At 37.8% G+C, this 15283-nt stretch overlaps 1 protein-coding gene across 1 annotated transcript in view; it reads left to right on the top strand.

The window, feature by feature from the left end:
* The window catches only part of GLIS3 (GLIS family zinc finger 3), a 585734-nt gene that overhangs the window by 20546 nt on the left and 549905 nt on the right, over positions 1 to 15283 (top strand). The window contains 1 exon segment of the mRNA XM_021006269.2: positions 7834 to 8306. Within this exon segment, the coding sequence (XP_020861928.1) occupies positions 7931 to 8306 (376 nt within the window). The 5' untranslated portion in view covers positions 7834 to 7930.

Here is a 15283-nt window from a genome sequence, read left to right on the forward strand (position 1 = left end):
ATTCCAAGCCTTCTGATCCTTTAATGTAGAAGCTGCTATATTTTACGTTATTCTGACTGTGTCCCCATGATATTTGGATTTTTTTTTTCCTTTCTGGCTACTTGCAATATTTTTGCCTTGGACCTGGGAGCTCTGGAACTTGGCTATTATATTCCTGAGAGTTTTCATTTGGGGATCTCTTTCAGGAGGTGACCAGTAGATTCTTTCAATTTCTGGTTTATCTTCTGGTTCTAGGATATCCAGGGCAGTTTTCATTGATCATTTCTTGAAATATGATGTCCAGGGATTTTTTTTTAATCATGGCTTTCAGGTAGTCCAATAATTTTTAACTTTTCTCTCCACAATCTATTTTCCATGTCAGTTATTTTTTTAATAAAATATTTCATATTTTCTTCTTTTTTCATTCTTTTGATTTTGTTTATTTTTTTTCTTGGTATCTCATGGAATCATTAGCTTCCACTTGCCCAAATCTAATTTTTAAGGAATTATTTTCTTCAGTGAACTTTTTTATCTCATTTTTCATTTGGACATTTCTACTTTTTAAGTCATTCTTTTATTCAGAAAAATTTTGTACATCTTTTTCCATGTGGCCAGTTCTGCTTTTTAAGGAGTTCTCTTCAGTGAATTTTTGTGCCTCTTTTACCATTTGGCCTGTTCTGTTTTTTAAGGTTTTATTTTTTCTTCAGTATTTTCTATGCCTCCTTTACCAATCTGTTGATTCTTTTTTTCATGATTTTCTAGCATTGCTCTAATTTCTTTTCCAATTTTCCTCTCCCTCTCTTATTTGATTTTTAAAATCCTTTTTGAGCTCTTCCAAAGATTCTTTTTGGTCCTGAGACCAATTCACATTTTTCTTTGAGGCTTTGAATGTAGCAGTTTTGACTTTGTTATCTTCTTCTGAGTTTGTGTTTTGATCTTCCTTGTCACCATTGTAAATTTCTGTGGTCAGGATCCTCTTTTGTTGTTTGCTCATTTTCCTACTTAGCTCATTTCTTGATTTTTAACTTTATGTTAAAGTTGGGCTCTGCTTCTGGAGTACTATCCCAAGTGTCAGGTCTGTATTTATTTATTTTTTGTTTGCTTTTTGTGCAGCTGTTTCGCAAGCTAGTTCTGGGGGTCTGTAAGTTTTCAGCTCTTCCAATATGGTATGATACAAGGAGAGATATTTTTACCACTCTCCTGGCCTGTGCTCTGGTCTGTGAGTTACCACAAACATTATTTTCTGCGCTGGAACTGTGACTAGGGCCCCCACTCCCCTGAGGCCACACGCTGTACTTTGCTAGTGATCCTCCTTGCCCTAGTTCTGCAATCAGATCTGTGTATGGGCAATGTGACAGGGTCCTGCAGACCTCTGCAATCTTTTTCTGACCAGTTGTCCAAACCCCTTACTTTCTATGAGCTGAGAGTTCTCAAAGCAGCTGCTGCAGATTCAGTTGCCTCCACGGCTTGTTACTGGCTTGCTGGACCTAACCTGCTGCTGACTTGCAGAGGCATTGCCTGCATCGAACTGAGCTCCACTCTCATCCCTGGTGTGACAGACCTTTCCTGCCAACCCTCTAAGTAGTCTTCCGCTGGAAAATTGTTTGACTCTATCCTTTTGTGGGTTCTTTTGCTCCAGAATTCATTTTGAGGCATTTTAAAATTGTTTGAAGGGGAATTTGGGTGGGTTAAGTCTAGCCACTGCCTTTTCTCTACCATCTTCCCAGGAAACTTATTATTGAGAAAACCTCATCATCCTATAAGATTCCATCAGCCTCGATGCTCTCCCTCATCGCTACTGTCTGTTCTGCTGATTGAAGACTTGATCCATGAAGTCTAAAACCTCCATTTAAGGAGGATGCTCAGCTCAGACATCTCTTTTTTCACCTTGTCTGCACTATGGGACTTTTCTACTATGCCCCTGAGTTGGATGCCCTCCCCCACCTTTTCAGTCTTTTGTGTGTTGTATTCCTTCCATCAGATTGTAAGCTCCTTAAGGGCAGGGATTATTTTTATTTTTATTTTTTTGTATTTGTATCCTCAGCACTTAGCAGAATGCCTGGCACATAGTAAGTGATTAATAAACATTTATGATCTAATTTAATTTGATAATATGTAGAAGAGGTCCAGAGTGAATATTTAAGGAAAGGGAGATCACTTTTGGAAGTAGGAGGTGAGGGTTGGATCTAGAGTCAAGAAAATGTCATAAAGGAGATGGCACCTTGGTCCTTGAAGGAAGGGATGAACTTCAAGAACCAGAGGTTGTAGGGATCCATTCCAGGTATAGGGGTGGTGCAAGGTGAAGATGGAAGATAATCAACTAGCATTAATTAAATGCTTATTATGTGCCAATCATTTAGTTCACTAGTTCTTTCTGCTTCCTTCCCCATGTTGCTTGCTTCATTCCCAGCAGCATCATTTCCAACAATTTATCTTTAGGACTACATAACAGACTAGTTAAAAGTAGCATTTAAAGAAATTCCAGCCACTTGACTCAAGCCTTCTAGAGGCATAAAAATGAGAAAGATAATAGTTCAGGATAATCTTCCCATCTTTGCTCTGGAAGGACTTCGATACAATCTTCCTAGTATTCACATACAAAGATAAAAGTGAAACAGTGCCTTTCCTCAAGGAGCTAACATTCTATTGACAGAGTTAACATGTACATATACAGGCGTATACAAATATGTACACAATACACATGGTAATTTTCCTGTGGGGAAATACACAGCTGGGGAAGGGGCTGGGGTAAACTTCTTGAAGAGGGTAGCATCTGAGCTAGGTGTTGGGAAAATAGAGATTCTAGGACAAGACAAAAGTGATGGGGGAGGTGAAAGTGAGTCTAATTTAGATGGAACATTGTGTGAGTAGTATGAAATGAATCTTGAAAAGTAAATTGGAACTGAACTGTGGAAGGCTTTAAATGTCAGTCTAAAGTTCTATTACCTTTCAGTTGGAAATGGGAAATCCACTGAAGTTCTTGAGAGGAAAAGGCACATACTATCCAACTCAATTGGTCAATAAGTGGTTGAAAAGAAAGGTGCCCATACCATCAAAGCATGTTACTATGATTTTGGAGCTGGCATGTATATTTAGAATATACTGAAATGAGTTTTTTTATTCTGGGGTCTGACACTGGAAAGTCTATTCAGTGATAGTTACTGTGGAAAACTGGAATGAGGATATATTTCAGTGTGGATTCTTTCATCTCTAAGCTGCTCTTTTTGGATCATTTCGGAAGAAGAAATTGCCATTGGCTTTAGTGCTTTTTCCTCATGGTGGTAATAATTTTTCTTGCTGGCTATGTTCTTTAGGTATAGTATTTTAAATTATCATTTTTATTTTTACTTTCACCCTTAAGCTATTTAAAATGAAGGGCACAGTTTGTAAAAAAATTAAAACAAAATAAATATCTTGTCAAAGGCAGGCAGGTGCAAGCGTCCAATGCCTAATCAAGCTCCCAGCTATTTAATTATTTATTCCTTTCTATAACCTCTCCATCCTACTGACCCAGCCTAATGGTTTGATAAGTAAATATGTTTTTGTTCAGATTTTTGATGGAAATTTCTTATTGTATGTGTTCTTGCTGCCAAAAATGACTCCCTTGTTTTAAAAACCTGGAAATGGACGTAGTTTAAAAATTTACAGACACTTGTCACTTGGACCATAGACTCAGTGACTCATATTTCCAGTCCTGCTGGACAATTCCCCAGTTTAAACAAATTGCCAGTAAATCATATTTCTTTTGATTTTTTTTTTCTGGTACTGAGTAAGTGCTTTCCTTTGTAGAGTTCAAAGGGCTCTGCAAACATTATTTAATTAATGTCTGAGAAATAAATGGCAAATGTTATCTGGTAAAACACCAGGAAACAAAATGACTTGCCATAATGGCCCAATGAATCAATAGAATGACTGGGAATAGAATCTAGTTGTCTCAAATATGAATACTAGGAAGATTATATCGAAGTCCTTCCAGAGCAAAGATGGGAAGATTATCCTTAACTATTATCTTTCTCATTTTTATGCCTCTAGAAGGCTTGAGTCAAGTGGCTGGAATTTCTTTAAATGCTTACTTTTAACTAGTCTGTTATGTAGTCCTAAAGATAAATTGTTGGAAATGATGCTGCTGGGAATGAAGCAAGCAACATGGGGAAGGAAGCAGAAAGAAACCACATAATTTATATGGCTAAAGTGATCACAAATTTAGACCTAGAAGGAATCTTAGAGGTCATCAGATCCACCTCCCTTATTTTATAGGTGAGGAAACTGAGGCCCAGAGCTAGTTTAAGTGATTTGCTAAAGGTCAGAAAATAAGTAAATGGCAGAGACAAGATGCAAATCTAAGTTCTGTGGTTCTGAATCTTTCCATTGTAACATACTGATCAGCTGAACAGTCACAGTGGTATAACCTTATGATGGGGTTTGGCTACAATGTATGAACAGTATTATTGTAGAAGAGCCTTGGTAAGGATAGCATTATGTGTACTATCCAGTGGTATGCTAGTAAACATTTAATAATTAGCTCTCTGAAAAATACAGGAATACTTTTAACTTTAGTCTATATTTTAAACATTTTTTCTCATTACTTTTAAAAGTCTAGACAATTGATGAAAAAAAATCAAGCCCTGATTGGAAACTTTGATGATATCAGAGGTGTAAATGCTCACACTGAAAATTTTAATAATTGGCTCTCTCAGACCAGTTAGAACTGGTTTCAGCGTACTCTTTAATAACTGTAGATTATTTGAAAAATGTATATCCTCTACAAATTAGATTTTTCTGATTATATCTCTCTAAATGAACTTTTTTTCTTGCTCTAGATTGTCTTTTTTAATATTTTATTTTTCCAATTACATGTAAAGATAGTTTTCAACATTCATTTTTATAAGATTTTGAGTTCCAAATTTTTCTCCTTCCCTCCCTCCACTCCCCTCCCTACTCCCCAAGATGGCAAACAATCTGATATAGGTTATACATGTACAATCATGTTAAACATATTTTCACATTAGTCATGTTGTGAAAGAAGAATCAGAACAAAAGACACGAAACCATGAGAAAAAAATTTAACCCCTCCTCCAAAAGTGAAAATAGTATGCTTTGATCTGCCTTCAGACTCCATAGTTCTTTCTCTGTATGTGGATAGCATTTTCCATCATGAGTCTTTTAGAATTGTCTTGGATAATTGTATTGCTGAGAAGAGATAAATCAATCATAGTTGATCATCTCACAGTGTTGCTATTATTGTTTACGATGTTCTCCTGGTTTTGCTGTCAGCATCAGTTCATGTCAGTCTTTCCAGGTTTTTCTGAAATATACCTGCTTATCATTTCTTACAGCACAATAGTATTCCATTACATTCATATAGCACAACTTGTTCAGCCGTTCCCCAATTAATGGTCATCCCCTCAATTTCCCATTCTTTGCCACCATAAAAAGAGCTGCTATGTAGATTTTTACATATAAGGTCCTTGTCCCTTTTTTGGGATCTCTTTGGGATGTAAATCTAGTAGTGGTGTTGCTGGATCAAAGGGTATTGCCCCAGATTTTCTAAACAATTGCAGGAAACAGAAATATTTTACTTGGAGGTGTGTGTGTGTGTGTGTGTGTGTGTGTGTGTGTGTGTGTGTGTGTGTGTGTACATGGTGAGGAGTACAAAGGTTGCTAGCTCCACAATGCAATGATTTTGTGGTTAGGGGAAAAGGGATAAAGATCGTTTGTTTCACCAGCTTCCTTTTAGTCTTGTTTCTGAGATAATTTACATCAGTAGTATCAAACTCAAATAAAAAAAGAACTACTAAACCATTCTCAAAGAGTCCTGCATATTGAGTTAGAAAATCACATATTATCTATGTTCTACTGAATTTTTATTTATTTTGTCAAATATTTCCCAATTAACATTTGATCTTGTGGCACATTCTAGAATGTCACTGGCCTCTGCTTGTTTGACACCTCTGATTTATAGGGACTCAGGTTAAACCAGGAGCATAATGGAAGTTGATAGGAATCTCCTCATCTTTTACGAGGTTCCCTGTAGGTCCTTTATTGTTTTACTTAAGTGGGAGATTGGGATGTAATGCATAGGCACAAGCTGGAAAACTATCACATTAAGGAGATACAAGTACCCCATTTTTTTTTAATGAGTATTTTTTTTCAATGAGTATCAACCACTATCCTTGTTCTAGGAATCTAGGAATTATGGCAAGCATTTAGGAATAAAAGACAAAAACAGAATAGTCGCTACCCTCAAGGAGCTTACATTTCCCTGGGAGGAAACAACATATACATAGATAAGTCAATACAAAATATATACAAAGTATATACAAGTTTCCAGGAATGGCAATAACACTAGCAACTGGGGAAATTTGAAAAAAGGCCTCTTGTTAAAAAGTGGCATTTGAGTAAAGCTGAGACATGTGAAAATGTCTGACTTGGGGAAGCCTGACCTCCTTTTGGAGTTTCTGGCCTACCCATCCCATTCTTCCCCACCCCCATTTGGTTCTGAAGGGCACATCCAAATGGGAACTTTATATATTTGGGGGCCATGGCGGCATTGTCAATGTATGATTTCAAAATGTGGCCCTGATGACTGTGGGTACTCATTCCTCTCTGCTCTTTGGTGGAATAGGGCAGGCAGCATTGCTCCTGTACATCTCTGGTCTTGATTTTTCTATATGTGGTGCCTAGTGTATCATAGCATAAGAACAGTGGACTCAGAGTCAGAGGACCTGGGTTCAAGTCCTGACTCTTTTTGCTACCTACATGACCTTGAACAGGCCACTTACCCCATTCTAGGCCACATGAGTTTCCTCATTTGTAAAATGAAATGTCAGACTAGCATCAAGTTCCCTTCTAGCTGTCTTTGGCAATTCCACACTGGATAAATCTAACTTACAGCATTAGATTTCTTTTCTCTTTTGCTTATATTCCATTTTCATGTCTTTTTTCTCCTTCCTCCCCTTCCAGGGTTTAAAAAATGAAATTGTAGCTTAGACTTATTTCTTTGCTTATGGGCAATATGGTGTTATTACTCTAACGTTGCTTCCTAGATTTCTGTAGGCAACTACTGTCCTAAACTTATTGGAAGCCAAGACATGTCATGGCTCACTTTTCATTATGTGCCATACACAAGGGCACCATCTGATCAAGAATACATATTGAATCCCAGCCTTAGGAACCAGTTTCCTGGAGGGTTAAGGGAGAACACAGCAGATTTCTTTTAAAGAGAAAGCATTCTTGGAATTTGGTGTGCCCATGAGTACTTACTCATAGACAGTGTTTAACTTTTTTTTAAAGCTATTTCAGAGACTTGTAGTTCCTTGGTTTCTTTAAAATATATATATTTTAGTTAATAAGAATCTGCTTTCTTTTTTTCCCATCACCACCCTCATTAAGGTGAAAAAAAATCCCCCCAAACCCTTATAACAAATATTCATGGTCAAGCAAAACAAATTCTGTCTTAGTCATGACCAAAATATGTCTTATTCTACACTCTGAGTCTCCTTCCTCTCTGTTAAGAGGTGAGTAGTATGCTTTATCATCAGTCCTAATCATTGCATTGATCAGAGACTTGAAGTCTTTCAAAAGTCTGAGTTTCTAGAATTAAAAGAGCCACTAGGAACTTGTTAAGTAACAATTTCACAGCTCACAAAGATTGAGCTGTGTTTCTTCTAGACTAGAAATCTACAATTGTCAAAATGAACTATTTCCTATGAAAACAGATAATTTCTTTAGTACAATTGTGACATAGGTATCCCTTCTTCAAAACCTTTATGAGGATACTATGGATATGGACTATTCCAATGAAGTATTTTCATCCTTGATTGAAAAAATTCCTATGTTTGTTTTTTAAAACAGGCATAAATCCTACACCATGGGTAATATCTTGGACCTGGCCTGATAGGAGTCACCAGTGCCACTGGATTTATTGACCCCTAGCCCCTGGCTTTTCACCATGAATGGAAGGTCATGCAGCATGAATCTCCACCGCACATCAGGCACTCCACAGGGACCAGGAATGATCGGTGGTCAGCACATCCCCCCCGTCAGAGTTCCATCAGGGACTTCTTGCCCATCATCCAATGGCAGCACCCCCAGTCCTGCTGTTGGAAGCCTCCACCTCAAGCTGCCCTCAGGAGGAGGGGTAGCTCCTCAGAGCAACTCAGCTGACAGCTCCATCCACCTTCCAGCACTGAGCCCCAGGAGACAAGTGGTTACCAATGGGAAGCCTCTGTTCCAGGTTTCTCAGGGGCCAGGGATGACAATGCCACATTCTTTGAAGCCAAAACAGCAAGATTTTGGAAACCCCTTTCCTACCAATCCAGGGAAAGGTAAGACTATGTTTCCATATTTAAAATTTTAAAATTGAAATTGTTTTTGTTTTCCAATCCAAATAATCCTTATCTTTCTCTGAAGAGCTTGGTAAAAACTATAATACAACATGAGGGTTACAGATGGCTTTCTGATAATGATATACAACTTGTTTTATTGTTGTGTGAAGCAATGTGTGTGTGTGTGTGTGTGTGTGTGTGTGTGTGTGTGTGAGAGAGAGAGAGAGAGAGAGAGAGAGAGAGAGAGAGAGAGAGAGGAGAGAGAGAGAGAGAGAGAGAGAGAGAGAGAGAGAGAGAGAGAGAGAGAGAGAGAGAGAGAGAGAGAGAGAATGAGAATGAGTGGCCCACTACACAAATGGCAAAATTTGAATTTAGTTTGGCCCTGGATTATGATGATTTTACCAGACAGCACCATAATCTCTAACTGCTGACTATCCATATGGAAGTTGTACAAATAGGAGGAAGGAGTCATAGGATATTTGAGGGTCAGATTAGGAACAAGGTAGGACAAGGGTAGGAGGTGGTCACTGCAGTACTAGCATGGCCTTGGCTTATGGGATGAATTTGGCCATGTTTACACCTTTTGGTTTCAGATATCTGAAACCATGGTAATTGGCTCTAAAAAAAAAGTCAGTTGGGAGCTGGGGGATTGAGGGAGGAATACAATATGAAGAGAGAAATGCCATAGAGAGGATGAAGAGAGGATCTAGTGAGCAACCAGTTGCTTAGTTTAATTGCAGGCATTTTATTTGAGTAGAGTTGTGTTGTCATGTCAAAGTGATAGGAAGAACATTATTAAGAGTAGGAATGTAGTTACGATATAGTTGTTGACTTCAGAGAATTGAAGTGGGAATTGTATGGGGTAATATTTCAAGGAATAGTGAAAATAGGGAACCATAAAACTTCATTAATTTAAAATGCGCAGAGCTGGAAAATGCATTTTCAATGAAACAGGTATAAATATCATTATTAAAGAACAATAGGACATATGATGAGGGAGAAGGGGAATAGGGATTGCCTTGAATTACACACAGTTTTGATAAACTGATGTTGACTTAATAAGGTTTTACTGCATGTGGCATTGCTCATTGTTAATAGATAAAAACAGAAAGTATCCCTTGCAAAATAAGTGTCTTGAAATGAAAAAGCTTGCAATTATACTTTCCTCAAGGTATTTGTAGCATTGGATTGTTTTAAATATTTATATCAAATGTACTTAAAGGAGCAAATTCAACATTGATTTACCAAGCACCTACACAAATAGCCACTCACTCCCTTAATTATGGAGAGTAGTGATTGATATCAGCAAGTGACAAACACATCTGACTGCAGTGTTAATATCTATATATTTCTCTGTGGAAGGCAGTCTTTTTTTTTTTTTAAGGAGCCTTGTGGGCCGATTAAAACAAAAACAAAAACAAAAACAAAACAATTCTGTGCAAGGCTGTGAGATCTGACCTTTCCCTGTTCAGCTATAAGACAAACAATCATCTTTGATACTGACGTTTGAAATAAGTGTAAGAACAGGTTTTCCAGGGGCTGCTTCCTATTTGTATTGCTACCATGACAGACTTGGCGCACTGGCAGTTTAGGAAGTAAAGTCTCTTTAGCATAAAACACACATTTGAACCGTGAGGGACTGAGACCCAGTGAACTCTTTCTATCATGCTTGGCTAGTGAACTGAAGTCTGCAGTGTTAACTTTTGTATGGGGAGAGTTGGTAAGGAGTATACAGCCCATTTTCAAAGTGCATGCCCAATAAAAATGGAAGGGACCACAGAAACCATCTTGTTTCACCCTTTCATTTTACAGAAAAGGAAACTGAGGCTCAGGTGGTAAATAATTTTCTAAAGTTACATAGCTAATAAGTGGCAAGGCTAGGATACAAATTCTTTTAAAAAGAGGGGGAGTGGGAAACCACATCAGTACCTTATATATGTGTAGTATATTTTCAATAAATGTTCACTGATTTGAATCAATGGCGAGTTGGATTTGTCCCATAGAAGGACCATAAATTGTTTGATAGTATATATGTAAACAGAAGGTTTGTAAGCTCCTGAGAGATTCTCCAGTGAGATGTAGAAAATATACATTTCATCATAACATTTTTCATTTTAAGATGGATATGCATCTTGTTACAACACATTCTTGTTCTATCTTCCATTTAAGAAAGGCAGTATATCACTACATGCCTCAGTGAAATCCAAGGCATTGTAATTGCTATTTTAAAAATAAAGTTTCCCCGATGGATTTGGAGCTATATGATAGTTACTTTTTTATCCCCCCTTTTTTCCTACATGCATTAAATTAATAGAATTTGTCTTTCAAAAAGAACACTAAATTCTTCAACCTTTTCTACTTTTAATGTGCTGAAATAAGTACTATTATATATGTATATATACATACATAATTTGACTCAATCAGTGAATAAAGAATAATTAAAAAATTTGGAAAGTATTCATCTAACCAGGATATTAGAGTACTGTGTATAGGTTTATAGTGTGATCAATGGTGGCATTCCCTACCTACCTCCCAATTGTGTCACATATAAATGGTTAAAATAATTAAGCAGATGAGTGGGTATATATGTAAGACGGCTGGAAAATCAATTTTGTGCTTGCCATGTTATATACTTTTAATATAAATATTTAAATATTTAAGACATCTTAGTGTCCTGACAACCTTGAAGACTATATAAATGAGAGATTTTTTATTCACTTTAAAGTACTTTTTACTTCACTGCTTTCCTTGTAGGCAAAGGGAATTAGTTACTCATTAGCATTTGTAAGCTGTTCGTTATTGTTAGAAAAATTGGAATGATATCAACATAGGACATTAAGCCAATTTGGACCTCTTTTCCTATTTAATACCAGTGGTGTTATTTCTATTGTACAAAACTAGTTTGGTCAATATAGTATACTAAACATCTATGAAATGGAAATAATTGATGTCTTCAGACAATTTTTTTTTCTTGAAGGTTTCCTTTCTTAGGAAAGGAATTCAGCTGGTTAGGATGCTGAGTTAATGAAACTCCTAGAGAAGAGGTTGTCCGTTATAGGACAGTTGATTTAATTACCTGAGCTGACCACTGTCCTTAGCAACATAATTGCCTTAAGTAACATACACTAAATATTAGTTTCTGGACAGCTAGGTGTCCCAGTGGATAAAGCAGATAGACTCATCTTCCTGAGTTCAAATCTGGCCTCAGACCCTTACTAGCTGTATGACCCTGCACAAGTCACTTAACCCTGTTTGCCTCAGTTTCCTTAGCTATAAAATGAGCTGAAGACGGAAACAGCAAACCACTTTAGCATCTCTGCCAAGAAATCCCCAAATTGGGGGTGGGGATGTTAGACATGACTGAAAAATGACTGAACAAAAACAACAACACATAAGTTTAGAGTACCATGTGCATTTGAGAAAATATATAGAGCTTAGTGGCCTATAATAATCAGTGAATGTTAGAGTAGGAAAAGGACCTTTGCAGTCATCTAGAGCCCACCCTCTTGTTTAATGGATGAGGAAACCGAGGCCCAGAGGGAAGTGACTTGCCCAATTAAGTGGCAGAGTCAGGATTTGAACTTAGCTTCTTTCCTCAGGCAAGGCTTCCACTCCCTGGGAAACACTGACTATGGCACCCAGCTAAGATGGTTTTGGAGTAAGAAGAGCAATAAGGGTCTTATAGCCTCTGGAAGAAGGTGGTTAATATATGAGCTGCCGAAAGTTGTGGCAAAAACACACACCAACCTACATTTTTCCTCCTTTGCTTTTTAATCATTTATATTTCATTGCACTTCCACTGTGGCTTCCTGCAGATTTAGAGCAAATAAAGTTAATATTCCAGAAAAGGTTCCAGAAATAACCAATCTAGTCAAATACTAAAGGCATTCTTCCAGTGGATGCAGCCAGAGTTTTCACTGAGTCTAGCCAAATAGGTAGGTGAAATACAATGTTTACTTTTGTTTACTATCTTGGCTACACAGGGGCTACTTCTGTATGATTTATTAATGCTGGGTGTAAATCAAATGCATGATGGATTTCCAAGTATTACTGAATGGCATGCATGATTTGTTCCAATTATAAAAGCTGTTTGTCAGTCTTATAAAATTCCTCCTTAAAAGAATCACAGAATCATAGATTAAGAGCTGGAAGGCAGAGATCACATAGTCCAACATCCTTATTTTGCAGTTAAAGTATTAGGCACTGGGGGAGGTACAAAGTTTAGAGAAGATATAAGCTCTTACAGAGCTTATGGTGTGTGTGTGTGTGTGTGTGTGTGTGTGTGTGTGTGTGTGTGTGTGTGTTGTAAGTATGTATTTGTGTGTATGTGTGTAAGGAGAGATAAAGGCATAAATACATATAACTACAATGCACAATAATTCATGCTAAGTGAGTTAGAGAAGTACATTAAACAAAGTGTCATGTGAAATCCAAGAAGGAAAGTTGTTACCAAAAAGGAGGAAAACGGAGAACTGCTTTCTGAAGAGACAACATTTTGAATTGTATTTTAAAGGATGATTAAGAATTCATCAAATGAATATGGGAAAGGCAGAGCATTCTAGGCACAGGAAATGATTTGTACAAAGGAGTAGAAGTCAGAGTGTGCAGGGCATGTTCAGGGAGGGGAGGAAGGAGGACAGATAGTCCACTTTGATTGGCAACTGTATGAACCAAGCAGGTGGTAGGCTCTTAATGCCTGGCAAAGGAGTTTGAACTTCCTACAGTGGACAATAGGGAGCCACTGAAGATTTAATCAGAGGAGTGGAGGCGACCAGATCTATGTATCTATGTATTAATTTGACAGCATGCTTCCTTAAAATTTATATGCTTTCAGAGCAGTCTTCCCATATGCCTGGAATGCTCTGCCGTCTTACCTCTGCTGCTCAGTATATCCCTGGCTTCCTTCAAGACTCGGCTTAAGTTCCATCTTTTGTAGCAGGGGTTTCCCCGTGCTCCCAGGTGCTAATGCCTTTCCCTTTCAATTACCCTTCATCTACTCCCTATATATCCTGTATGTACCTAGTTTGAATGTTATCTTTTTAATTAGAATATGAAACCTTTGAGGATAGTGATGATTTTCACCTGCCTTTGCATCCCCAGCACTTAGTACAGTTCCTAGTATGTGTTGTTGTTCACTCATTTTTCAGTCATGTCCTGCTCTTCCTGACCCCGTTTGGAGTTTTCTTGGTAAAGATACTGGAGTAATCTACCATTTCCTTCTTCAGCTCATCTTACAGATGAGGAAACTGAGGCAAACAGGATGAAGTGACTTGCCTAGGGTCACACAGCTAGTAAGGGTCTGAGGCTGGATTTGAACTCTGGAAGATGGGTCTTCTGATTCTAGGCCTGGAACCCTGTCCACTGAGCCATCTATTTAAGTGCTTATTGACTGCAAGACAGAGTTTGTATTTCAAAAAGAAAAGGAAGAAGTATGTGTGTACCTTAATAAAGTAGTAAAGCTGAACTATTAGGAAGAAATTAACTGTGAAATTCTATGCATGCAAAATTGAACTGGAAATTCATGGCTGAAAACATTTAGTTTTTAGATAAATAGGATTGTAGGATTTGCATTCAAAGGGATTTTTAAGATCATCTAAGCTAGAGGTTCTTAACCTGGGGTCTATGAGCTTTTTTTTTTTATATTTCAGTAACTGTATTTCATTGTAATTGGTTTGCTTTTGCAATCCCATGTATTTTATTCTGAGAAGAAGTTCATAGGCTTCACCAGACTCTGGAACACAAAAGCATTAGGAATCCTTGAATTTTAGTGCAATCTTTTATTTGTACATATGAGTAAATTTAGATTTCATAAAGTGAAATAATTTGCTCAAAAGATCACAGAGGTAGTAAGGAAAGTTAGGATTTGAACCCAAGTCTGCTGCCTCCAAATTGAGTGTTCTTTGGACTACACCATTCTGCTTTTAGCAGGAGCACAAATATTAGTTTGGTTTTAGAAGCAATAGTTGGTGAAAAAGCTAATTCTTGGGTGTGAGGAAGCCACTTTAGATATATTAGACACCAGGACGCTTAATTTGTATGTTTTCATAAAAATTACTGCATATAATTCAATCCTTCAAGGATCTGTGAATTCATCAATTTGGGTTCCTTTTCCACTGAAGCAAATTTCAACCCCTTCACACCAGAGCAGTTTGTCTTTCTGAGTTTCTGTGGCAGAAAAAACAACAACAACAACAACATTCATTTCCTCTGGGGTTAACGTTCTGATGATAAACCTCTCTGAATTTAGCTAGACTGGACCTTGGGTCTCCTTAGAGCCATTCCAGCTTGGCTGGCCCTTCTAGAGCTTGAATTCTGAACAGCCAGCCTTGGGGAATCCAGGGTCACCTCCATCTTAAGATGAGGCATCTTAGCAGGACTTTGGTGAAGGTACTCCATAGTACTATTAAAATTCCATTACAGTGATTACCATTGCAAAGTAGGGCTCTTTGTAGCAGAGCTGTTTCCATGTTCTTTTTGATGACTGACTGAAACACTGCTTTGATGATACAGTTATAATGAACACTCTACAACTGAATTATCCTCTGGAACAAACACATTTCCAACACTGTGACTCCAGCAGTCACTCTGAGTCAAGAAAGTACCTGATTATGGATTTGCACCATAGGTCAGAGGATTGTAGGATCATAACTAGAACTGGGAGGGTCCTCAGAGGTCATGCATGCAAAGACCCTGGGAATTTTATTTCTTCCCAGCCTGGGAAGAGATGATTGTTGTTTGTTCTTTGTTCTTGAAGAAGACCATGACATCAGAGAGGTGATGCCATGACTTGCAAGTGAATTGGATTTAAGTGAGGGAGGACTGTGCAGTTCAGCATCACTTTCTCCTCCAGAGCCATCTGGGTCCGGTGGCGATATATGGATTGGGACAACTGGAGATTAGGGCAGGAGGTACAGTTTCTGCCTACAAAGGGAGTTTTTGGAGGATTGCTGAGATGGGGAGAGCTTGAGAGGGGAGGA

This window comes from Phascolarctos cinereus, unplaced genomic scaffold, assembly GCF_003287225.1.
Source record: "Phascolarctos cinereus isolate Bilbo 61053 unplaced genomic scaffold, phaCin_HiC Scaffold_4;HRSCAF=312, whole genome shotgun sequence".
In the NCBI taxonomy this organism is placed as follows: Eukaryota; Metazoa; Chordata; class Mammalia; order Diprotodontia; family Phascolarctidae; genus Phascolarctos; species Phascolarctos cinereus.